The 24,628-nt window shown below is 46.0% G+C and overlaps 1 protein-coding gene across 2 annotated transcripts in view; it reads left to right on the top strand.

Annotated features, from left to right (window-relative positions):
• Positions 1–4,623: 4,623 nt before the first annotated feature.
• nudt14 (nudix (nucleoside diphosphate linked moiety X)-type motif 14) overlaps positions 4,624–24,628 on the top strand; it is a 38,869-nt gene continuing 18,864 nt past the window's right edge. The window contains exons 1-3 of one of the 2 annotated variants that reach the window (XM_062550924.1): positions 4,624–4,792; positions 13,830–13,892; positions 20,446–20,489. In XM_062550924.1, coding sequence (XP_062406908.1) covers positions 4,712–4,792; positions 13,830–13,892; positions 20,446–20,489 — 188 coding nt within the window. In that variant the 5' untranslated portion in view covers positions 4,624–4,711. The remainder of the gene's footprint in view (positions 4,793–13,829; positions 13,893–20,445; positions 20,490–24,628) is intronic. The other variant, XM_062550925.1, reaches the window with a different exon arrangement.

Here is a 24,628-nt window from a genome sequence, read left to right as displayed (position 1 = left end):
GACCGACGTCTTAAACCCTGTGGATTAAGAATGGGGTGTCACTTAAATTCACATGCGACTCAAGGCAAGTGACCCAATACTTTTGACAATAGTGTATATATATTGCTTTGGATGGGGAAGAGTGGGGAAGATGGGGATGAAGCAGGCAACTGTGAATGATGAGTTTAGATATGAGACCAGAGGTGAAACCTAAAACGTAAGCTTCAGTAATAAGGGATCTAACCTACAGTAATCTCTCCACCAATGGCATGCTTACTCTACAGTCACGCCAAGGCACTACAGAACTGTGAACAATCTCCTGTAGTGCCCTCTACCCCCCCCGCAAACACCAAGCCTCTTGACCTCTGAGAGAACTTCTCCTTCATCTCGGAGTGGCACCAAGGACCACTTCGTGTCTCCAGCCCAATCCGGCTGTCGAGGCCAAGCCGTCCCTCCCTGAGACGCTTATCGGAGCTCGCAGCTTGGTCCAATCGTCCAATATCAATCGCCCCCGCCGAGAAGAAAGGGCTGCCCGTTCCCTTTTCAGACGCACATTGTTTCGTCTGGCAGTGTTTATTTGGATGTAAATCAGCCAGCGAAAAGTGTTACATCCTGCCTTGTGTATGGAGGGTGGGAGAACGGCCTCGGCAGAGAGGAAGCTGGCGCTCCGAGATTGGGAGCCTTCGGAATGTTGTGCGAGGGAGTTGCCGTGGCGCTGGCTATAGGGGGGTGACATCATCCCCCCTTCGTCCCTTCGCCTTCCCTGTACCAACACCACCTTCCTCACTGGCTCTACCCTCGACTCCGTAGCGTAGCTTCTGAAGAAACAGGCCCTCCTGAGAGAGTGCCATGCCTTCCGCTCTGCTCTGCAGACTACACTCCCACTAGGCTTCCCGACTTCAGACACCACCACCCCTCCCCTCCCCTCCCTTCTCTCTCTCTCTCTCTCTCCCTTATAACAGCTGTGATCATGCTGATTGCTGTTATTGTTAGCCCCGGTGCTAATGCCGCTCCATCGCTGCCACATTGCGTCAACCTTTGAAAGATGTCTTCCGAGGAGGTCCACCCAGGAACGGCCTTGAATTGCTCTATTAGTTTATCACGCCCTTCTCAATGTGGGAATGCTAATGATGAGAAAAAACGCGATTTGTTGCCGATAGCGGAGGGACTTACCCCGAAGAAAAAAAAAGGGCCAGCGAGGTGTTTCTGGAGGGGCAACAATGTCCTCTGAACGTGGGTGGGTATGGGAGGAGAAAGTTCCCAGGACTGTGCTTTGTGTGTGTGTATGTGTGGGTGTGTGTGTGTGTGTGTGTGTGTGTGTGTGTATGATTGAGTGAGTGGGTGTGGGGTAGGATATTGTATGCTATACATACTGCACAGTGTGTGTGTGTACAACTGAATTAATCACTTGTAGCCTTGGATGGAAAGGCAGCTGCTTGCTGCGGGGATTAATCTGTTGAAAGACTGCCCTAGAGTGTATAGAGCGTGCAATTGAAAAATAGCCCTTTTTTGAAATGAGATGATGAAGACTGGGGAGTTTGTCCTTAAGTACACAGCCCCCGAGTTGTAGTCATAGAAAGAGAAAGACTGGACAATTCTTCATTTTCAAACATGGCTTCTCATATAAACACATACATAAATAAATGTTATGGGTTATTTAAGATTGATTCAGAGTAGGCTTTGACTCACCAAAGACTCTACAGGCATACATGGAAAATGCATTTAAACTATTCAAATAGCGTTGCCCTTTTAGAAATATGCAATAAAATGCTGCACACCAGGCCTTTGATCCTAACTTAACCGATAAATAAGGGTGTGTACACGGATGGTGTTCCCTTTCAAAGACACCACCAGACACAAGAGAAGACGGGGCATCCCATCCCTGGCACTTGGGAGCATGAGGAACTCCATGCTCTCATGTCACCCCGGGGACTGCAGAACAATAACACACTTGCTGCTGTGTCTGTGACCTTGACCCGCAATCCCACAGAAGGCCCCCAGGGCGGCGCCCTCACAGAGCAATTACCCACTGCTCCACTTCTGAATCTGCCAAAAAATGATGTCAGCCCCCATTCAGTTGACACTCACTCTCTCTCTCTCTCTCTCTCTCTCTCTCTCTCTCTCTCTCTCTCTCACTCTCTCTCTCTCTCTCTCTCTGCTGCTGATGCGGACAAGGTCACTAACACATTCTGACTGTGCGATGATTTGATTTGACCGAAATGCCCGATGATGTAACAGCATGGATGCACCACGGATGCTTACATTGTTGTTTGTCAAAACTGCATTAGTGGTCTCATCAGGCAAGCATAAATATACCTGCTCTAACCTTCTCCTACCCCTCCGTAACCATTTGAGAGAGTGAGAGAATGCAGACAAAAATACTCAGCCTGTCTTATTTTTGTCGTTACCTTTAATGTTCCGGAGCTGAAATTGGGACATTTTAAGCCTATTTTCAGCTTGCTGTCTCTCCAAGGGGCAAAGCACGGAGTGTCTCAGTCTGCCGTGACAGCAGAATTAATTATTTTCTCATCCCTGTTTCATGAGCAGCAGCGTGCGTCAACCGCTACATATTCTAGATGAACTTAGCAGAAGAACAGCCCCTGTCAACAACAACAAAAACAGCAAATCACTCTCCTTCTTTCCAGCCATGAACTAAAGGCACTATAACAGAGCAAAGGGCATACCTGTGTCAATCACCATCAAGAACAGAGAGAGGATGTTGGCCAGGAGAGTGTGTTATCGGAGGGAATGTAGGGAAGGAAGAGAGCGTAATCCAAGCCAGCTGGTTTATATGTAGCCTAAGCTCAGGCATATGGTCAGATAAGACAGCCAAAGTGATCATCACACACATGGGCCAACCCCTGCAGCCTCAAAGGCCATTAGATCATATACAAAACGGCTCCGGCTTCCTCTCTTTAAGGAGCAGTTAAAGCGCATGTTTAGGCTCCAGCTGGCACTTCTTTGCGGTAAATTTTCCAGAGAAGGGCTCCGAGGCCATCAGATTAACATTATCTGCTAAGTAAGTTTATTAGGAGAGGAGGAGAAAGTATGTCTCCCTGCCACTGAGGAAGAGAGAATGTAGGTTTGAGTCCGACTGACTGTCTCTGTGTGTGTGTGTGTGTGTGTGTGTGTGTGTGTGTGTGTGTGTGTGTGTGTGTGTGTGTGTGTGTGTGTGTGTGTGTGTGTGTGTGTGTGTGTGTGTGTGTGTGTGTGTGTGTGTGTGTGTGTGTGTGTGTGTGAGTGAGTGAGTGAGTGAGTGAGTGAGTGTGTGTGTGTGTGTGTGAGAGAGAGAAACAGCATTGATTCACCTATACAGATGATGGCCTATACAGTGTCTGCATGAATAGGCTGTCATGGACACACACAATCTGTCTGAAGCCATGATACTCAAAATGAATGGAACTAGTTCAGTCATCATGCACTTCTCACTCTGCCATTTTAATTAACACAATTTAAGATAAAAATCTTAATCTGAGGAAAATGCTTTTTGCCCAGAAATAATCTCTTTAGAGACCTCAGATGGCATTGTTGCTATCAAGAGTCTTTTGAAGTCAGACAACTTAAACCACATGCAAATCCCCAACCCAGATGAGTTGAGAAACTTGGAGAAGTGAGTGGGAAGCCATAATAATTAGTGAATGCTTCAGGATATCGGAAAGGAAGCTTTGCCAATATATTCTGCGCCCCCCCACTCCCCTGCGCTGTTGTCGCTGATTGTGTGTTGGTTGGCTGTTAAAGCACAGGGATTTCATTTGGCATTCCTGTGGGCCTTCAGGCAATGATACATTTTAATAGGCTAATCTTTTGAGCAATCATTGAGCAATTGCATTGGTCTTCATGCAGGTCAACCATTAGGTTTTTAATTTATTGGGCTACCTTTTTGTGGACCTACTCTTCCTCCGATACAATTTTTTCATATTGCCAGTGCCAAAATATTTGGGTAGCCTTGTCTAAGGCCATTTAAGGCCCCAGCTGCCCTCGTTGCCTAGGCTATGTTTTAGATATTCATAGCCAACAGCAGAGATGCCAGCCAGGTGTGTTCAGCATGAATGAGTAATCGATGACTATCTAATCTTAATCACAGACATGTACATGAATCATACTTATTGAATTTAAGACACAAGCCTAATCCACCACCGCCGTCACCGATAAATTAAGTGGGTAGAATAATACGGTGACACACTCGGCGGGAATTGGCTGAATAGTCTAACCACACTAGAACCGCACGAGCCGAACACACCCAAGAGCGCGCCTGGCGTGCGCGGGACCATGTTGCCCAAGGCGCCTGAGCGGGAAGTGCATTTTACAGTTGCTCATTAATGGTCTCTAGCCGTTTACAATGAGGATTTTGTCAAGTGTTCCTTTGTCACTTAATAGGCTATCTTAAATATTATATGATGCGCAAACACTATTTCCTAGGGTCCAACTTACTAACCTATTGTTTATTCTTCTCACAGTCTCTCTCCCTCAGCACGGAATCGTTTTTTTCTTCACATATAGCGTTACACTTTCTCAGAATCTTTTACAGCGGTGTGTGTGTGTGTAGGCTGGTTTCTCACGCATCCTTCAAGATAGTGTAGCGATAATATGGAGTGACTTTGGTTGTAGCGTTTTATTATGCACTTCGCGGCTTCCGTAGACATTTGCCTCATCTCTATGTTTGTGCTCAACTGTATTCTGCGGCTGTGCTCTCCGCGGTCAGGAAAAACCGGTGTGCAGCTATTTGTGAGCTATGGAGCAGATAAATAATCTCCAGGTGGTTCCATGCACCGACTCCAATTATCTGAAACCTTTCAGGGTGCACTATAGCCAGGTGAGTCGGATTGCTCGCTCTCAGGTTATCATCTGGTTCAAATGCGGAAGCACCGTACATTTCAGTTGCCAGTAGCCCAACCCCCATTCATTTAGCAATTGCTGTCATTGTGCAGCATTGTGTTATATGCTTAATTTATAAACCTGTGTTTTTGTTACAACGAGACATTGCGTGGTGTATAATGGCGAAGATGATTAGCCTGTGCATGCTAGTCGGAGATTTGAACTGAAAGAACAGCGGATAATATAGCTAGCTTCAACAGGAGAAACCTCTGTGCTAGCTAGGTAGCCTGTCATGAGCACATGTTTTACATTAGGTTACTCATTTACCTTCCCAGCAAGCTAACCAAAAATTGACAGCACACGGTTGACAATTTATTACGCTGTCTTTGTCATAATCTTAACGATGGAGGGGATGTATCGGTCGTGTGGCATTGAAAGCTTGGACATCTGAAAATAAGGACGATAGTGTAATGTGTCGAGAATGCAAAAGCATATTTTGTCCTCTACATGGATTCTGCTGTCTCCTCTTCTCTCCTAAACTGATCCGACAGAGCATCGTCAGCTTCTTAATCATTTCCGTATGATGATTACATTAGCAAGGCTACTCTAATGAGTGCAACGTTTGGTTTCCTCTAGTATTATACACAACGGTTTTAAGTCATATTTTCATGCCATCGATTAACGTAACGTGATATGTTTGTTTACACTGCAGCTGTAAACGATATTGATGGCATCTGTGGGCATGACATTTTGATAAACCAGTCAGCGCTTTCACGATTAGTCTTCATTGCTTCAAGTAGTTTGTGACTTGAACGAATGTAGGTTATTATGTCGTGATTCATAATAACGAAAGTAATATTATAGTCGGCTTTGCCAGCTAGCTTTTTTCTGGGGTATGGAATAGCGTAATGAACATTTCATCCCGTGCTCAACTTGGGCTATTTCCTGTCATAACGTCATTTCTATATGTCTGTGTTCTCTTCCCCCTCGTATTCTTCCCAAAAGACATTCCAGGGCTTTGTTTTCACTCAACAACACCTGTAGTCATTTCCTTGCTGATTGTTCCCTTTACATCTGTGCTTTTAAGTGCTTGGCGTTGTTTGGTAGTGCTTCCTATTATTTAGAACCAGCCTCAAAGCCCTCTCCTCGTTCCATTATACCCGTTACCGGGGCCTGAGTCACCAGCATCCGCTGCCAGGCTGTGGCATGCATGGAATTGATCGTACAGTCAGGTCTTCTGACGTGCATCATTGCTGTCATCCGGTGCTGTTTGTGGTGATTTTGTAGGGGTCAATGTGATGAGGGATGATGTGTAGGTTGCATTGTATGATGAACCAGCCTTTGACTTCCTCTTACGTAAAAGTGTCTACCCCGAGGTGTCCACAGAGGTGTCTGTTTTGACACGAATGAGGAATACGCCCTGAAGCGAGAAAAAAAAAGGATGATTGAGTTACCTGTACATGTTTTTGTTTTTAGAGGTATGAGACTATTAAAAGTAGCCTACAGTTGGTATTATGAGACTACAGTGTAAATGTACAGTTAGTTGGTATGGTGAGGTATGAGACAATAGTGTAAAAGTAGCCTACCATTGGTATGGTGAGGAGACTATAGCAGGGGTTTAGAAGTGCAGTTGGCTATAGTCTAGTGTAGGCTGTAGTAGTAGTACTGATCAAAAGTATGAACTCAGCATGGACCAACCCAAAACATCTGTCAGTCAGTAGGAAATTATGGATACCATGTGAAGTAAGTATGGCAAGAAGTAGGATTTTTGCCCAAAAATGTTAGAGGGGGGAAAAAAAGCTTATGATCACATAAATTACATGATCTTTTATTTCAATATCGTGAGTTTATATTTTCAAGGAATGTATAGACGACTACAAAATAATGGTGCTTAAAATTGTTTAAATACTTTGCTATTTTGAATTTGTTGGGGAAAGAAAGAAAGGACTCGCTTATTGACATTTGGAAGAGCTAAGCTATCTTGATGATAACTTGATGAAACTTCTCAAATAAATTTAGCAACAAACAATGGGTTTCAACAGATGACACACACCCATGCGGTGTGGCTAAATAGTGTTGTCTGGACCAGTGTCGAGGGCTGGCACTCAGTGCGGGGTCAGAGGTGATGCCGTAACAGATGATGTGTTATTTCCAGGCAAGCATCCTTCGCAGGGTCAAGTAAGCACTGTATTTGGAGCAAAGCGGTATGCCATTAGGAGACACAACACTCTTAACGATCCTCACAATACGCTTTTCTCTTTGGCCTGTTTAAGAAGATCAGGGGACATTTGGCCATGTGTATCAGGGTGCCCGTAATTTGGAAACTTCCTCCAGGGTTCCCATGGGTCATGGAATTTCTGGAATATTACGGAATTTTTCCAGGCTATTCCTGACATGGAAAGTCAGGGAATTTTACCATTTTGGGCCAGTCATGGAATATCAGGGACTTTTATTGTATTAGTTTAACATGTATTAATTAAATAAACTGTATACATTAATACAAATATATTTCCTATGTATTTGACGTATATCGGCTTATTATCTTTACTGTTTGAGTAGCCCAACTCTGTTTATTCAATCCCTTTTTGTTTGCTTGAATGCTGCGACTGTGCCCTGAAATCATTGGTCAGTACATTGTACTATTCATTTCCAATATAGTGAGTCATCATGGGAATTCAGTTTTTTTTGTGAAAAGTCATGGAATTTTACAATTGACTTAGAGTGGGAACTCTGTTCCTCCCTTCATTTTTATTTCAGTAAGTAATGTAGAAGCCCATCTAGTGGTCAACCCCTTAATTATCCCAGAATCTGGACCTAAATCTACTTACAAATCCCTTAAAGATTAATGAAAAAAGAAAAAAAAACTTGTGTTTCATAATATGTAATGGAGGCTGCTGTCCTTGTCATGCACAGCTATGGAGTGTGCCATGGGCTGCTGCTGCTACCGCTGTGTGTGTGTGTGTGTGTGTGTGTGTGTGTGTGTGTGTGTGTGTGTGTGTGTGTGTGTGTGTGTGTGTGTGTGTGTGTGTCCTCTAGTGAGATGGAGAGAGAGAGCGGCTGGTCCTCTGAATTCTCTAGGGGAGGATGATTTTTGCAGCCGCAGCAGCAGCAGCGGCATGTAGCATCCGCATCACTGAGTCACTCAGCCACCCACTCGTCCCTGCTGGAGTCTCCAGGAGAGAGAGGCTTCGTTCGGCTGCCCACCCCGCTCCTTCGCCACCTGTGCCCCCCTCTGTACACACACACACACACACACGTACACACACACACACAGAGTGTGGGCCCTGTGTAATGCCCTATCTGGACACACAGCCTCTCTCTGTCCTTCTATGACCTGTCTGTGTTATCCTCACTTCTTGCTAGCTGGCAATCTGCTGTGTTGGCACCTGTGCCAAGCATCCACGGAGAGAGAGAAAGCGAGATGGGCAGAAGGGTTTTTACATTCCGTCGCAGTGGGAAGCACTGCCAAAGCAGATGCTTTTGTTTCCAGGTGGTGTGTGTTTGGGCGTCAGTGATGCTGTTTGAGGTAAATAGGATCCTAGTTTGTGCTAGACTGTGCTATCCTACTTCTATGATCCTGTCGGTGCATGTAGCTTGGCCTTGTGGTCAAGTCCACAATTCTGAGGAAAGGTGGAGTATTTTGTTTATTTGTGCCCCTGAAGCAACATGTGTTGATGATGGAATGGCTTTATGGCTCAGTCCCAGCCAAAAGGCTTATTTCTCTTACAGAGGTGGAACTACTGTATGCCAGCACCATTTTTGTGCACCCACAGAAGACAGCTAGAGCAGAGGACTGTGATGAGTAGTCATGTGAATGTGACAAAATTGGTTTAGAATCACGGAAGGCAACGTTAGCATTCTTAGAACATTTCTCAGGTAGCTTCCATGTGTTCTGGAAAGGAAACTGAAGCGGTTGTGTGTTTCTTGTTAAAAGATTTCCCCGCCCCCCATTTGGTTCTCATTCTTGATGGTAGCTGCTGTCTGAAAGATGCCCCAGATTCAACTTGAGCGTTTTAAGATGTTTGAGCCCATTTCTAAGCGGCCGTTTTACATCCTCAGCAAACTTGTAATTTTCATGTGTTGTATAATTTAGGCCTCAGCCTCCTGCTGTGTTTTATTTATTCCTTGTTGATAAGCAACAATTTGTACACAGATATTTTTTATGTACGCACACTAAAGATCATAGACGCACACTAGCCAGATGCCCATACAAATACACACTCTATCTCTCTCTCTCTTTCTCTCTCTCTCTGTCTCTCTCTCTCTCTCTCTCTTTCTCTCTCTCACTCACACACACACACATACACTACAACCACAACCCCACACGCACACGCACACCCCCATATCCCACACACCCACCCACCCACACATTCACACACCTCACCACCATCTCTGTGGATTAGGCCCCATTTAATTAGCCCCTTCTCCTGATAATGAGATTCCACCCTGTTCCTGCCTCCCATTCCGACTCTCGTGCCGAGCAGCGCTCCAAGCGGCTGGAGTCCCATGAGCCACGGAGCAGCTGAAGCAACAGGGCCTTGGAGAGGCAGAGGGAAGGGGAGAGAACTCCAGCTGCCCGAGCGGCTACTGCTCTTAGTAGCTCGACCACTAGTGCAGACTATACGGCTTCAATTGTTGCATTTGCAATGATGCTCAAATTACACAACTCGGTGCCTGGCGAACATTGCTGACTATGCAGCCGATCGGCAACATGGCCGAACACAGTTTGATAGTGTGTTAACATGGAGAGGTGTCTTTAGCAAATGTGTTTTTAGCAAACTTACATTTTTGTCACCCAAAGAAGTGGTGGAGGTGGGATTTGAGCTGGGGTGGTTGGGGGGGGGAGGGCCGGTCGGGCTGGACAATTCAAAGGGTGAGATGTGTTAGGCAGGGCTTTTGGGGTGGTCAACGGGGGAGGTGAAGTGGCAAGTGGAGAGAGGAGGGATGAGTTTGAGGGTTTTTTTTTTGTTTGTTTTTTTGTTTTGTTTTGTTTTGTTTCTTTTCTGGGGGGGGGGAGGGGGTAGTGGATTAAAACAGGGGTCGGGGTCGGTTGGTTGGTTGGTTGGTTGGGGTTTTGGAGGGCGGACAACTGGCGCGCACCGGGGCGGTGAAGCACAGATGAGTCGACAATGGCGGAGGAGAGCCGAGGGGTGAGGAGGCCATGGGAAACGTGTGGCGGCCCTCGCACCCCCCCCCATCACCCCCCCCCAGCCTCAGGTCGCTGGGCATGCTGAATAGCCACAGGAAATGGGATTTGGTCAAGACAGATGTGTGTGTGTGTGTGTGTGTTGTGGGGTGGGGTGGGGTGGGGGGCGATGAATGCATTAGGTCCTTAATGAGGAACAACAAAGGTGTGTAGGCCAGTGTGAGCCACCCCATGAATAGCTATCTCCACTCTGCCTCTAGACAAGAGGAGTGACCAGGACAGCTGCGCTGAGAGACCTTTTGATAAGATGACTCCTGATGGTTTGACATGACCAGCACAGCAGCATCACCCACTGTAGCTGGAAACCAAATTAGAAACGAATAAAAAAAAAAAAGGGAAATCTTTATGATCAGAACCAACCTTCTGATCCTACTCTAAACCTAGTCCTAGGCCTGTCTCAAACCACATGCTTCCATCAGTACACTGCCAGTGTGCACTGAGAGTTGACTTAATAAAGAGGAATGTAAAATTATCTTGATCTCTTGAAATTGATCTTAATGCCTTAATTTTTTTTTAAAAAAGGACATCAATTTTCTTTGTGAATGAATAATGTATCGTAAATAGATAAATATCTTTCTAAATACTATAAATACTTATGATCCCTTACAGGGGTCATAAGTATTAGAACCCCTATGTTAACCTTTTGTGTTAAAATTCAGATTCAGTCAGGCAGATTATTTTTAAATGCCAGTTATTTCATTGATCCAGGACACTATGCACCCTGATAAAGTTCCCTTGGCCTTTGGAATTCAAATAGCCCCACATGATCACAAACCCTTCACCATAGAGATTGGCATGGTTTTATTTCAGTTAGCCTATTAGTTGGTTTCATTCTCATTGAGCTCAATGCCAATCAAACCATACTTATGGAATACTTATGGAGGTAACTGTATACTTAAGTTACTAAGTATTTGAAGTGTGCAAGTAGGCGGTTTGATACACAGCCCTAGACTGCTCCTGCTCAAAAGTTCAAAACTGAAGTGCATTTTTCTCTGCTCTCTCCCCTCCAGCGATCGACCATGTCACTCTGCCAATCAACTCACTTGTGACAACTTCTCACAAGTCACTGTAGATAAAAGCATCCATCATCAAATGACTGAATGCAAATGTGGGTTAAATGATAAAGGTCCATCTCAACTCGGCCGGCCTGTCCGTCCTCTGTCCACTTCACATCTGTGAAGTGAGTGAGCACTCACTGCATTATAGATGAGTGCTGTCTGAACGAGCATCATGCGATTGGTCAGGGCTGCCTGATGGACAGGTAGTAAGTGTGGTCAGTCTTACCCTTTGACCTTTCCTGGTGTTGGGCTGTCTGCCCTCTGACAACTGACATTGGAGACCTTCTAAATGTGTCCTTGTGAGCGAGTGCAGTGGAGTGACTCGTGGGTTGCACAGAGTAAAGGTCCTTTTTCTTCCTCTGTGGGTGGGTGGCTTGCATGCTGTTGGGTCTAGCGATAGGTGCTAACGCTAACATTAAGATCATTGGGTTGGGGGCGCTGTGGCGCAACGGGCTTCAGCACCCATAACACTTTTCGGGTCCAAGTGCCCACAGGGACCCGCATTCAACCCTGGGTCATTTCTCGACCCCCCCCCCCCCCCCCTTCTCTGTCGCTCGCTTCCTGTCAGCCTCTTTTACTGTCCTATCATAATAAAGGCAAAAAGCGTAAAAAATATACTTAAAAGAAAAGATCATGGGGTCCCACATTCTAGGGAGAACACACAGGAGACTGACAAGAATGCACATATCTGTGCTGGAAGTCACTTTGGACAGTAGCACTACACAGTCTGCTAAATGAATGTGTGTTTGTCAGTAATTTAAGCCTAACAAAGATCCATCGTATTGAGTTTTCAGAGAGAAAGTAAACTTGAGCACAAGCTTTGTGGAGAGAACAGATTTTCCAATTCAGAACACATGGAAAACTCTCACAGACCTGGGCATAGGGTGTTTTTAAAAAAGTGTGTGTGTGTGTGTGTGATACACCTTACTGTTATCCTCGCACTGGCAAAGATGCAGAGGATGAGATAAAGCGACCCTTTCTTTTCCTTTGCTCCCTCTTACACAAGTGGGGACTTTGGTCTGCAGCATTGGCGACAGGGGACCCAAAGAATGGCTTTCCCACTATAGAGTGGTGCCACGACTTTATCCACGTTGGGTGGCGGGTTGGGAAAGGCACAGTTTAGCTTGGTGGCCATTGAGGGCCATTGTATTTTTGTTCCTGTGTATCATTTCCCTGCTAGATTGTGGATTGTTCAAGGGAAACAATGTAATGTGTGTGTATTTGTGAGAGGTGGCGGGGGGGTGCCCTGAAAAGCACTCGTAAATCACTCTTTCAGTCATAAATTACTAGCCTAAATGTACAGTGTGCCGTCCTTCACTTCACTAAGGAACAGAATCGTCATTTCTGAATCGCAGTTTCGCTGTTCGGGTGTCGCGTTGCACCTAGAAAGAAAGGGGGCGGGGGGGGGACGGGGACAAAACTGAAACAAAAGACTCACAAAGTTTGCCTTCCAAAAATAGAACAGCTTTGTTATTGGCAGCGGTTGGCAGAGACCCCCCCACCTCCTCTGCCTCTTTTCTTGGATACGCGATGCCGCCCTGGAGACATGGGGAAATTGACAAGTCTGAGCTGGGCCATCCATCAGTGTAGCCAGCTGTGTAAGGGGCCCGGCCCGGGTCGCAGGCTCAGGGGACCTGACTGGGGGACCACGTGGGGGCCCAGCGGACGGTGGTGACTCTCCCAGCAGTAGCTCCATGGGGCAGCAGCAGTGTTCTGTTGCCCCAGCCCCAGGGGCAACGCCTGCAGATCACATTAGTTCCCCACTAGAAGGGGGCAGTAGATGGAGGGCAGAAGAGATGGGTGGGTTGTGACGGGGGGGGGGGGGGTAACTTTTGGAAGGTAGACCACCCTACTCCTGTGAAGTAGAGGTTAAGAAGAGTGTGTGGGTGTGTGTGTGTGTGTGTGTGTGTGTGAGGTGGGATTGGAGGGTTGAGAAGGGCAGGTAGAGGGAGGATGGGGGGGGGGGGAAGTGTGTGATTGGGGGTAACTTTGGGAAGGTAGGTGGCCCCATAGCACCTATAAAGTTGATGGTAGGAGAAGTGTGTGTTTTTTCTTTCTCTCTCTCTCTCTCTCTCTCTCTCTCTCTCTCTCTCTCTCTCTCTCTCTCTCTCTGTTGATGTGTGTGTGTTGGGGTGGGGTGGGGGGGGGATTGTTATCCTGGTAGGGGGTGGTAGTTTGAAAAGACAGCAGATGGAGACAAAGAGGTTGAACTCCTTCTGTTCTCTCTTTAATTTTCTCTCCCTCCCTTCATCCCCCTCTCTCTCTCTCTCTCTCTTTCCTCTCTCCTCTCTCCCTTGCCCTCTCGCCCCCTGTCCTGCACAGTGGGATACCAGATCAGAGCACTGAAAGGCCTAGCTTGCATCTCTTCTTAGGCTTTCTCCTTAAGTCAGTCAGTGTCTCTCACTCAAACACATCCATCATAGCTTAGACTCTAATGGTTTAGAGGTCTCTCCTTAATTAGCCTTGTTTTGTTAACTGCTACAAAGCCTGATGATGGTCTGTTGATTGTCTGAAAGGTAGGCCTAACAGAAATGCGCTTCTTTTTTTACGGGCACATTTGGATACTAAAGCAAAGTGTTTCTTGTAAGTGGTCTTTGTGTCTAACATAAATGTACTTTGTAGCTGAGCTCTTTCTTACTGACCTTTTCTGAGTGATTTGTTACTGACTGTTAGCACAATAACACATTTAAGTGTCCCTACTTAACGTGTTGTACTGGTGTATGTTTTGGTTTTTCTTCAGTGTTGATTGATTGATGTTTTCTTTCATGCAGCGAGACATTTGCAAGCTCTCTTTTGTATTGTCATGGCAACCTCCAGTGTTTCCCTGTACACAGGTATATCCATGCATATGGCATGTCTCTATCTTTCTCTCTCTCTCTCTCTTTCTCTCTCTCTCTTTCCCTCTCTCTATATCTCTTTCTCTTTCTCTTTCTCTCTGTCTCACTCTCATGCTTTCTCACACGCATGCAATCTCACACACTCTCTCTCTCTCTCTCTCTTTCTCTCTTTCTCACACACACACACACACACACACACACACACACACACGCGCACAGTCCCCATGAAAAGAGATGAATAAAATCATTGCCTAGTGGGAAAGGCGCAGTGGCCAACGATCTAAATCCCAGCAAGTCCAGGAGCACATGGTGGGAATTAAGTGGTCCGGCCTCAATTGTCAACGGCCAAGCAACAACGGCAAATTGAATTCTCAGCAGCTGCCGGGGTCACTGCGTTATAAACTCCGGGGACACCGGTAATTAGACTTAAAGCACCCCCGAAAGACCATGGGACTCCCCAGCACTCCCTCTCCAATGACCCCCCCACACACACACACACACACACACACATACACACACCAAACACACACCCCCCCCATCCTCATTCACTATCCCAGGCCTTTATACCACGCTGAGGGGGCCAGGGGACCACATTAGTTTCGAAGGTCTTGTGTTTGAAGGTCTTGTGCTCTGTGTGCCCTGTAATCTGTATTGTAATCCATGTATCAGAGTCCCCTCAGGGCTTTTTTTCTTTTTTTTACTACTCTACTGACCCACTGAGTAGCCCTGATAATGGGACAGGGGGGACGGGACCCGGGGGCGGTTGAGGGGGGGTCTCTTTAACCATCTGGGGGCAAGCAGGGGTGTACTTCTAGAAGGTTTAGTGACAAACCTGGATGATCAAACCCAAGGAAGGTGTATGTCCTAATCGAAGAGCCCTATATAGCTTAATTTACTGCGAAAAACAAAGCCAAAGATCTTTTTTAGTTGGCCAGTTTCTGTGAGATAGCTTACCCAGGATTGTCACTGCACAACGTGCACTTGACATACCGCTTAGAAGTCTTACAAAGGGGAAATAAGAGCAGCGACGACAGCATGGACGTAGAAGCTCTCTCAGCTCTTTTAATGGCTGAGCTTCACTCCGTGCATAGGTGTGACTCCACGCCCAGGGTGAGTCATAGCTCCCTTCAGCGGGGAGTGAGGTGAAAGAGTGATGGTGAAGGATCCTGTGTCTGAGATGAAGGCAAGGCAGAGAGGAGTCGTTTCACTGAAGCCCGAGTTGGCTTCGGAGGTTGAAAGCCTCGGGGCGTTTATGTGCTTTGTCACGCCGTATTCTTGCCTGTCAGCATCCAGCTTTGCCTTTATTTGTTTCTCTTCTATAGTCGAGTCATTGATGGCCACTTCTTTTTCTGCCGCTAAGTTAGCTGGAACTATTTCACTGAGGTGTGGGGGAATCCGTCATTTCCCTGAAAAGCGGTGTCTGTCGAGCCCGGGGTCTTTGATCCACGCTCATGTGTCCTTAAGCGTCGCCCAAGCGGAGCAAAGCACACGAGTGGAGCTTTTCTTCTCCGGTTACTTCTCCAAACTTCCTAAGATGGACCAAGATGGAAGGGAAAGTGCTTTCGATTTGGACACTCCAAAGAAGCCTGTGCTTGTCCAGACGGGTCTCTTTTGTACTGAGGAAGGAGGACAAGACTTCCATAAAATCCCCCTCTTTTTTTTAATTCTTCAACTTAATCCCTTAGGAACACACCAAATTTGAAACTTTACGGTAGTAAAGAAAGCTATTTATTATTGTAGTGACTTGGTCAGTGTGCATTTTGCATAGTAACAATTCAAAGATGAAAATTTGTGTTGTAGTCTCACAGCAATAATACAGCACCATGAATGGTAAAATATCACAACATTTTTAAGGTTCACACAGAGGCTCATGTTTTCATTCGTGTGATTGGTTCAGCAATACATCCCAGAAATCCGATCGATTGCTTGCTCTTTTCACCTTTCTCCTTGCATGGCAATTCTCTGAAACGTTTATGATTGCATTTTCCTTAATAAAACGATTGATTACTGATAAAGGCCATGTGAAGGTCTGATAATGGTGTTTTCGGAGACCGATCGATACAAAATTACTCAAGAGAGACTGCTTTTAATTCACGAAAGAATTGATCTTCGTTTCTCTCCGGTCCTCTCCTCTCTTAGGGGATCTGCCATCACGTTCAGGCTTCTCAATATCCCCAATAGCTCCTCTGACGGTGACCGCGCGGGGCACCTCACTGCACGTTTTCGTCAGCCTCTCCCTGGGTGGTTCTGGGAATGAACGCACAATTTGCCTGCGCTGGCTGTTTCAGATTATCTCGTCTCTCCCCTAATCTGATTCCGTCAGGGTCTCTGCGAAAAACATATCTGAGGCTTGGGACTCAGAGTGGCCGACTTGTGTACCAACAACAATCCCATACACACACACACACACACACATACTACACACCTTGCTTAGACTTCTACTGTGTGTGTGTGTGTTTGTGTGTGTGTTTGTGTTTGTGTTTGTGTTTGTGTGTGTGTGTGTGTGTGTGTGTTAGGGATGCAACGGTACAGTTTTGCCACGGTTCGGTTTGTATCACGGTTTTTGGGCCACGGTAACGGTTCGGTTTCAATATATCAATATTATCTTGGCTCTAGCATACAGGAGGCTATATTTGCCTTTTCTATTTCAAATCAACAATGTGCTTCTACTTACACTTGCAGAGAAAATATTAAATGCATAGCCTGACACAGATGAAGCAGAATCACAAAAATGTATTAAAAGAAAAGAACACCATCATTGCCTTCTGTCATAAACAGGCAATGTTATCCATAGTGCAGTGCAGCATAAAGTAATGTGTAGTTATTTATTTAATAAACTCACTGTTCTTCACACATTTAAAGAAAATACTTAACTGTTATACACCCTCAAAAAAGTAGTGAACAATTCTGAAAATCTTCTCAAAATAATTGGTGAGGTAGTATTATGTGTAGTTTTAAATGGATATTTGATTTGGGAGTGCCTGCCCTGTCCTCTTTTATGAACGTAAAAAATGTAAACATAGACAAAAGTGCAGTGCAGCATTAAAAATATTAGAACAATGAAATGAACATTATTGCAACCTGATGTCAGGGGGGGGGCAATATTCCGAGAAGAAAGTGGCAAATTTGCCACTTCACAAAGTGTCTGTTTCCCCTGTGTCTCCTGTCGTGTGTGTGTGTGTGTGTGTGCGTGTGTGTGTGAGAGAGTTGTGTGATTGACGAGTGGACGAGCGATTGACTGATTTAGCAGTGAGTTTATTGTTTTTCGAGTGGACACCTCCCGCTGCCCGTAGCCTAGCATGTACAACGTCAGGGAAATAAATGACCCGAGTTTGGAATGACATGTCAGCCTCCCCATCTCCTATAACCTCCCATCCCTACAATATTTTCCAGTAAACTATCAAAAAGAGAATACACTCAGCTGTGTCGGCGTCACGCTTTCTTAGGCTCCTCTAGCGAGCAATCAACGCAGGGCAGAAACCACCGGTTACACTGTTACACACAGACTTTATAATGTGGCAAATTTTCGACCTTTTAAAGTGGCAAATTTGCGTCTTTACAAAGTATATATACGTGGCCCTAATACGCCGTCGTATTCGTTATGTCTTTGGGAATTATAGGAATATTGTTGTCGAAAGGCTGCAGCAATGGATGGTTGGGTTTTCGGTGGCAAACTAACTCTCCGTGCTGCTCCACTTAAGGTTACAGCCGGGTGATGAAGGCGCAAGTGGGCCGACATGTTGGATGTGTTACCTTTATTAGGTGATCGTTGTGAAGCAGTGCTTGCAATGCACACTGTGCTTTGTTTACTGACGGTCTTTTTGCCTTGTTCGTGGGCTACTTCAAATGTCGCCATGATCATGCAGCCGCCGGTAAAGTTTGTTTCTTCTCACATGACTCCTTCATTTGCATTTCAACGCGCTTATTGGCTCTTGGGAAATTCAGTAAAATTCTGATTGGTTGTTGCAAGGTTGACGAGAGGCAAGCTGAACAGTCAGAGAAAACGCATCCCCCGGGTCCTAAGCACTCCTCTCTATCGCTCCCAGGCTACGCGCGCGCAATAACCTTGTATTAAATAAAAAGTTTAATGTCGCGTATACCGAAATATTGCGGTTTAGGTGAGTCTATTGAACCGAACAGGCCAAACCGAACGGTTCAATAAATTATTGAAAACCGTTGCATCCCTAGTGTGTGTGTGTGTGTGTGTGTGTGTGTGTGTGTGTGTGTGTGTGTGTGTGTGTGTGTGTGTGTGTGTGTGTGTGTGTGTGTGTGTGTGCCTGCATTTCTACAGCCCCATCACTGTACTGTAGTAGTTGAGATTTTGTGGACCCTGCGATGGTCTTCCATCCATGCAGACCGTCTTCCCTGACAGTGGAGGAGCCCTTATGAATAAACATGTGCACCACCACCTCCACAACTATGCTCTCAAGTACATGCTTGTTAAGGCATGGCGACTTGTTATCCACATTTCACTGATCCCCCTTAGCAGAGAATGAGGATTTTTTTTTTTTAACACCTACACAAATATGCTCCGACGACTTTGAAGTGGTGATATGGGCAGATTCTCTGCCCCCGTATGCGCCCCAGAAGGTGATGTTTTTTATCACCTTCGCTCATACCAGACTGTTTCAAACTTCCTGTAGGGCTAATGCATGCTGTATTCTGCACTGGTTGCCTGGATCCAGGCCATTCGGTTTTAACACAGTATTACACAGTCTGGGGAAGCATGGTGATGTTTAAGCTAAGAAACATTTTAATACAGCACAAGCCTCTTTCTCATGTTCACACACACACGCACGCGCGCACACACACACACACACACACACACTCACACACAGAGAGACACAGTGTTGACAAGGCAATGTTTTTTTTGTTCATATTATGCATGCAAACTATTGTCCTGATCTGAAAAAAAAACTCTATCATAACAATATGACCGTATTTGACCAAATCTGTGTATTTGCTGGATAGTACACAGTGCACCTTGTGGAGCGATGCAGGCTTTTTGCTGATCACTTGGCACATACCATCAGAAGGAAATTTAGCTTGCACCCTGAGCACTCAACTTAAGAAAGGAACTCCTATTTGGCCTTCCCTCGTTCCCTCCAAAATCCCCTCCCCTCTCCCTCCCTATCCCTCCCTCCCTCCAAAACGGCCTCACTTTCGAGCCAAAACGATCCGGGCCATTAGCCCAGGTGGCGGCATGGCCTACAGCAAACATGACCCTGCTGGCCTCGTGCCGGCCACGCTTGACCTGCCACCCACCACCACCGCTGCCGCGGCGCGAGAGAGAGCGATATGGCCCCTCCGTTATGCGCGGACACTTCCACCCGCGCTCGTTTTAGAGCTCGCGCCTCCCAGTTAATCATGCGCGTTTGCCATTAGCCCGGGTCCCGGTTTCTCATTAACTCGATCCCAGCTAGCGGCCCGGGCCTGTTCAGGTGACGCCAGGCTCGACGGAGCGTGAGGATAAGGCGCATTTTTCGAATGCCAGCCGGCGAGATTTGAAGATGTTTTCATGGGGAAGGGTGACGACCGACACGGCCATCTGTGTCTGTTGCCTAAGTGCCAGACACCTAGTTTATCATTAGAGTAAGTCTTAAGTGTCTGTTAGTTTTGAGGTGGATCTAAATTTGCAATGATGACTTTTGGTAGTGTTTACACTAGACATGCTTGATGTGAATTGGTTTGATGCACCTCTTAGTTAGGGCAAGTGTTTGTGTGTGGTATTGTGCTTGCTGCTCGGGGGTAAAGACGAGGATCATTTTTTCTGCTTTTTCGTTTTCGCTTTCGTTTTTCAGATATAACTGAGGGCCCATCTGAACAAACAGAGTATTTGCAAAAGTTTTGTTGTGTTTTACCATTGTGTCTAAGATTAGCATGGGTTAAATGGTTATGGTCGGCATACTTGTGCATTTTAGTCAAATGTGTTGAGCAAGGAGGCCCTGATCATGCAAACTGGTGAGGTGCAACACAAGTTTAAGCTGCTGAAGACTAAGTCATTGGGATGTTTTCTTTTATTATTATTAATAATTATCTGGCAACATAGATTTCTGTTGGAGTCATACTGGCGGCAGATAACCTTCTTGGTGTGTTCTGACTTGATCCGTGTTGCTTTGAGATGCCAAATTTGAAGGTCAGAAATGCTTCCTCTTTGCTCTAAAAATGTCATAGAACTCCCAGGGTATTTTTACTGAATAATACAGTGATGACGTTGGTTGCTTTGGGTGTCTGTCACAGGAGTTTGGTCCAATCATCCATCCCCCTCTACTCTTTTGTGTTTATGTTGTCTGCACTGTCCACCTGGTGTGTGTTATGTTATACGTTATATGTGCTATGCTATATGTATGAGGCTGTGACGTTAACATCAGTAACATCTGTCGTTTTGTGGAATGTAAATGACGTGTGAAAAAGAATATCCTTATAGGACAATAAAGACTCTATCTATCTATCTATCTATCTATCTTGAAAAGCAGTATCTGAATGCAATGTGATGTTGTTGGCACATATGGGGCTCACCTCCAGCTTCTGTGTTCTCTTTTGTCCACAGAATGGAACAAAGAAGTACTGGGACTTCATGCGCACCCATGATAGGTATGTATGCCATGAGCTGTGATTGACAAAACAGCGGTTTGTTTTTGTTTGTTTGTTTTCTTTTGGGACGCAATCATATTTGGAATTGATGCCATATTGATTTCTGAGCTAGAAAAGTGAATTGTGATTTGTCAGTCGCAAGCCCAGATGCTGTGTGTGTGTGTGTGTGTGTGTGTGTGTGTGTGTGTGATGGGAACCATTAGAATGACTCCCCCCAGCACACACACATCACTCCTCTCCAATCACCCCCACCACTGGCAGAAGGGTGTCCTTTAGTTTACACCCATTCAGGACGCTGCCACTCGGCCTCCTCTTGTGGGTCAGTGCGGGGAGGTCAAAGGTCAAGCACCTCAAAGCCTAACTCCCTCTTGTCTTTGTCTCCTTTATCTCTGGTCGCTCCTAAGGCTCAAGAGGCCGTCCTGAAACATTAAAATGACCCCAAAACATCAACAAAACACCAAAACGGGACCTCTAAATGCAAGGGGGGGGGGGGCTGGATTCCATTCAATCCAAGTGGGTTGTGTTTTACTGTCGAAAAATGTGGAGGTGAACACCCACACAAACATCAAACACAATCCGAAATTGTGAAAAGGGGGGAAAAATCCAGAAGAGTTGAAAAACTAGATTAATTTTGTGTCTTAACATGAAGAGGTATGTAAACGGATACTGTGGAGGCGTTTTGAAGAAGGACACTTCAGTTATACATCTGTGCCTATTGGAAAAGCATGGGAAGCATGGCTGTCTTTACCGGCCATGCATGGCAAGTAGTCTTTACTTGCAGGCTCTTGTGTAAGCTCCTCATAAGAGGAGGAATAAAAGGAGGTAGAGATGGAGAGAGGGAGAGGGAGAAAACAGAAGAGGTGAAGAAAAACTTTCCCGGCGAAGTGTGTTGAGGCCAGTCGAGAGAAGGACACAAGTGCTCAAGATCATTGGAGATGTTTCCTCAGTGAGCTACAGCACTGTGACCCCCGCCCCCATGCTGGGAACAGGCTACGACAATCATGAAAAATCCAAGAACGTCAACGATAGTCGCGGCGTTCAGTTGTAGCAGGAATCGTTATGCGTGTTTTGGATGACATGCTTGAATCTTTTTGCGATTCTTTTTCAGTGTTGACGCAATGCCGATTCAAGCAACCACGTTTGATGTTACCTCGACAGGTCCGTTCTATGGTCTCCATTGTTGCGATTACGACTCTAAACAGCCGACCGCTCAGTCGTTAATGTGTCGTGCTCATAAGGAACTCCCCGTCGTACCAGACTCCGTCTGTGGGTTTGATCTGCGCTGTCTTGTCCTTAATAGTGCGAGTGCAATTGACGAAAAAAGCAGGAGGTCTGTTCCCAGCTTAACGCATCTCTGCCTCCAGGCTCAAGATGGGGGCCGAGCTCTCTTCCCATCGCCTCAGGGAACAACAGGGGGAGGGGAGGGGAGGGGATTGTTATATCCTCACATCGTCCACTTCTTTTTTTTTATCCTTGTGAAGTACATCCTTCCTACCTCCAAATTCCACTGTAACCCGTAAACAGCCCCCCCCCCCCCCCCATACACACACACACACACACACACACACACCACCTCCACATACTCTGATGTTCACACACAGAGAGAGGGAGAGAGAGAGAGAGACGCACTGGTTGCGCATAATCCATTGTTGCTGTGTCACGACAATGGCTGGCTGCAGTGAGGGAGCGTAAAGACGCTGGAGCATCAGGTGGCAGTGGAGCTGGAATGTGTCACCTCAGTGCCAACACCGGAAGCCAACTCACCCTGCAGCAGAGCTTCATTCATATAAACCACACACACACACACACACACACACACACATCAAACACAGAGATATCACACTGATTTATACACCATGACCACACACATACACAGAACTTACACAGAAGCACACATGCAGGCCCACAAGACAAGCACCACCATAGACCACAACCACAAACCACACACACACACACACACATTCATTCACACACACTCAAAATACACACACACACACACACACACACACACACACACATATCCATAAACAGGACCATGAACGAGAGCAAGCAAGGGAGAGCAAGAGACAGATTGACCCGACTCTTTTATTTTCATTCTCAAGTGTTTGGGGAATTTGGGGTTGTTTTTAGTCCCCGTCCCCCCCCGCCATCCTTGCAAGGTTAAGGAGCGCTGTGGGGTGGGAAGAGGTAATCATTAGAAACTAAGAGTTATGGGGCTCTTCCTCTGAGGATATGGCGCGCTCAAACGGCCTTTTGTTCTCCAGAATCATATCTGAAGCCTGCCTCTGTGAGAAAAAAGGGCCAGGGACCTCCTTATGGGAAACATGCTAGAGAGAGAGAGAGAGAGAGAGAGAGAGAGAGAGGGAGAGAGAGAAATGGAGAGGAATCATGACATCTTTTCAAGTAAAGATGGTAGAAAAGAGTGAAGGATAGAAACAAAAGAAGAAAGGTGAGATGGAAAGAGAGAGAGGTGGAGAGAGGGAGTAAATAAAAGGGAGAAGGAGGACAAAGAGAATGGTATGGATCTAGTGTGTGGTCATTTGTGGGATCAGTGCATTACTGCTGATGGGGCTCCCTTGGGGATTCAGAGCAAATCTTTTTTGCCGCAGTATACGCGTGTGTGTGTGTGTGTGTGTGTGTGTGTGTGTGTGCGCGCTAGACAGAGACAGGAAGATCATGGCCGAGGACATCTGAAATAAAGATGGATTCTTGTGCTAGTGTGTATGTGTTGCTTCTGAAAGTAGGGTCATGCCTGATCAGTCTCAAGTGTGTGTGTGCGCTGAGTGTCCTTTGTTTGTGACAAATGTGGATGTTTTCATTGCTTGACCATCCTGTACGTGACCAGGTTTGTTTATGTGTATGTCAAATTGCTCTTGCTTTCATGGACCAGTACGTGTGTGTGTGTGTGTGTGTGTTTGTTTTCTTTGTTGACTGAGTATGTTTGTTTGTGTGCTGCTGTTTTGATAGTGTATGGGACAGTGTCCTTCTGACCATGGTTCTGGAGAAGAAAGGGGTGTGTGTGTGTGTGTGTGTGTGTGTGTTGGGGGGGGGGGGGGGGGTGTAGGTTGTTAGAGGAGTTGAAAGGTAAAGCTATTAAGCGTAGCATCTGTTGAGCTCATTAGTGCCACTACTGCTGGCCTGTGCTATGGCCACTGGTCTTAGGAGGGACACCGAGGACTGGTGTCAATAGCTGCTTGCGTAGACAGAGGCCCCTGGTGTGTGTGTGTGTGTGTGTGTGTGGGGTGGGGGGGGGGGGGGGGGGGGGGTAGTTGAGTTTGTGTGTGTTTATCTTTGGCTAAGAGTGATCTATTCGAGCTTCTGTAAGCAGGAATGCCTAATGGGGCCTTGCAATACCCATCATCACAGTAATAGTCATTTACTATAGGTAGAGTCTTTAAGACACACACACACACACACATACACACAATCAAATGACGATATGCATACAGATTCTTACCAAACTTTAATATTCAACATTGTTTATTTCATCATCTCACATTTTATTGATCAAACATCATAATCTATAGATGAATCAACAATGAAAATAATGGTTAGTTGCAGTTCTGCCGTGCAGTAGCAGGTCAGGCATACAGTACAGTATCCGGGTGGGTGGGAGTCCTTTAGGACACAGAGACGAGGCCCCTCAGTTTTTACATGCCAGCTAATGCTGGGACTGGAGCTGGTGGCCTCTCCCTCCCTCCCTCCCTTCCACCCTGTCTCTCTCTCTTTCTCTCTCTCTCTCTCTCTCTCTCTCTCTCTCTCTCTCTCTCTCTCTCTCAAATTCAAATTCAAATTCAAATTGGCTTTATTAGCATGACTGTTTTTCACAATGTTGCTAAAGCTAGTGTTGCAGATAACACTGAACGCACTAACATACAAAACATCAAGACACATATCACATGAATCAATGGAAATCAGCAAAATCTCTCTCTCTTTCCTTTTCTCTCTCTCTCTTCTTTTCTCTGTCTGTTCTTCTACCTCTCTCTATCTCTCTCTCTCTCTCCCATTCTCTCTCTTTCCTTTTCTCTCTCTCTCTCTCCTTTTCTCTGTCTGTTCTTCTCTCTCTTTCCTTTTCTCTCTCTCTCTCCTTTTCTCTGTCTGTTCTTCTCTCTCTCTCTCTCTCTCTCTCTCTCCTCTCT

The sequence above is a fragment of the Sardina pilchardus genome, chromosome 12 (assembly GCF_963854185.1).
Source record: "Sardina pilchardus chromosome 12, fSarPil1.1, whole genome shotgun sequence".
NCBI lineage: Eukaryota > Metazoa > Chordata > Actinopteri > Clupeiformes > Clupeidae > Sardina > Sardina pilchardus.
Note: the sequence above shows the minus strand (reverse complement) of the source record. Positions and strands in the feature narration are given on the sequence as shown.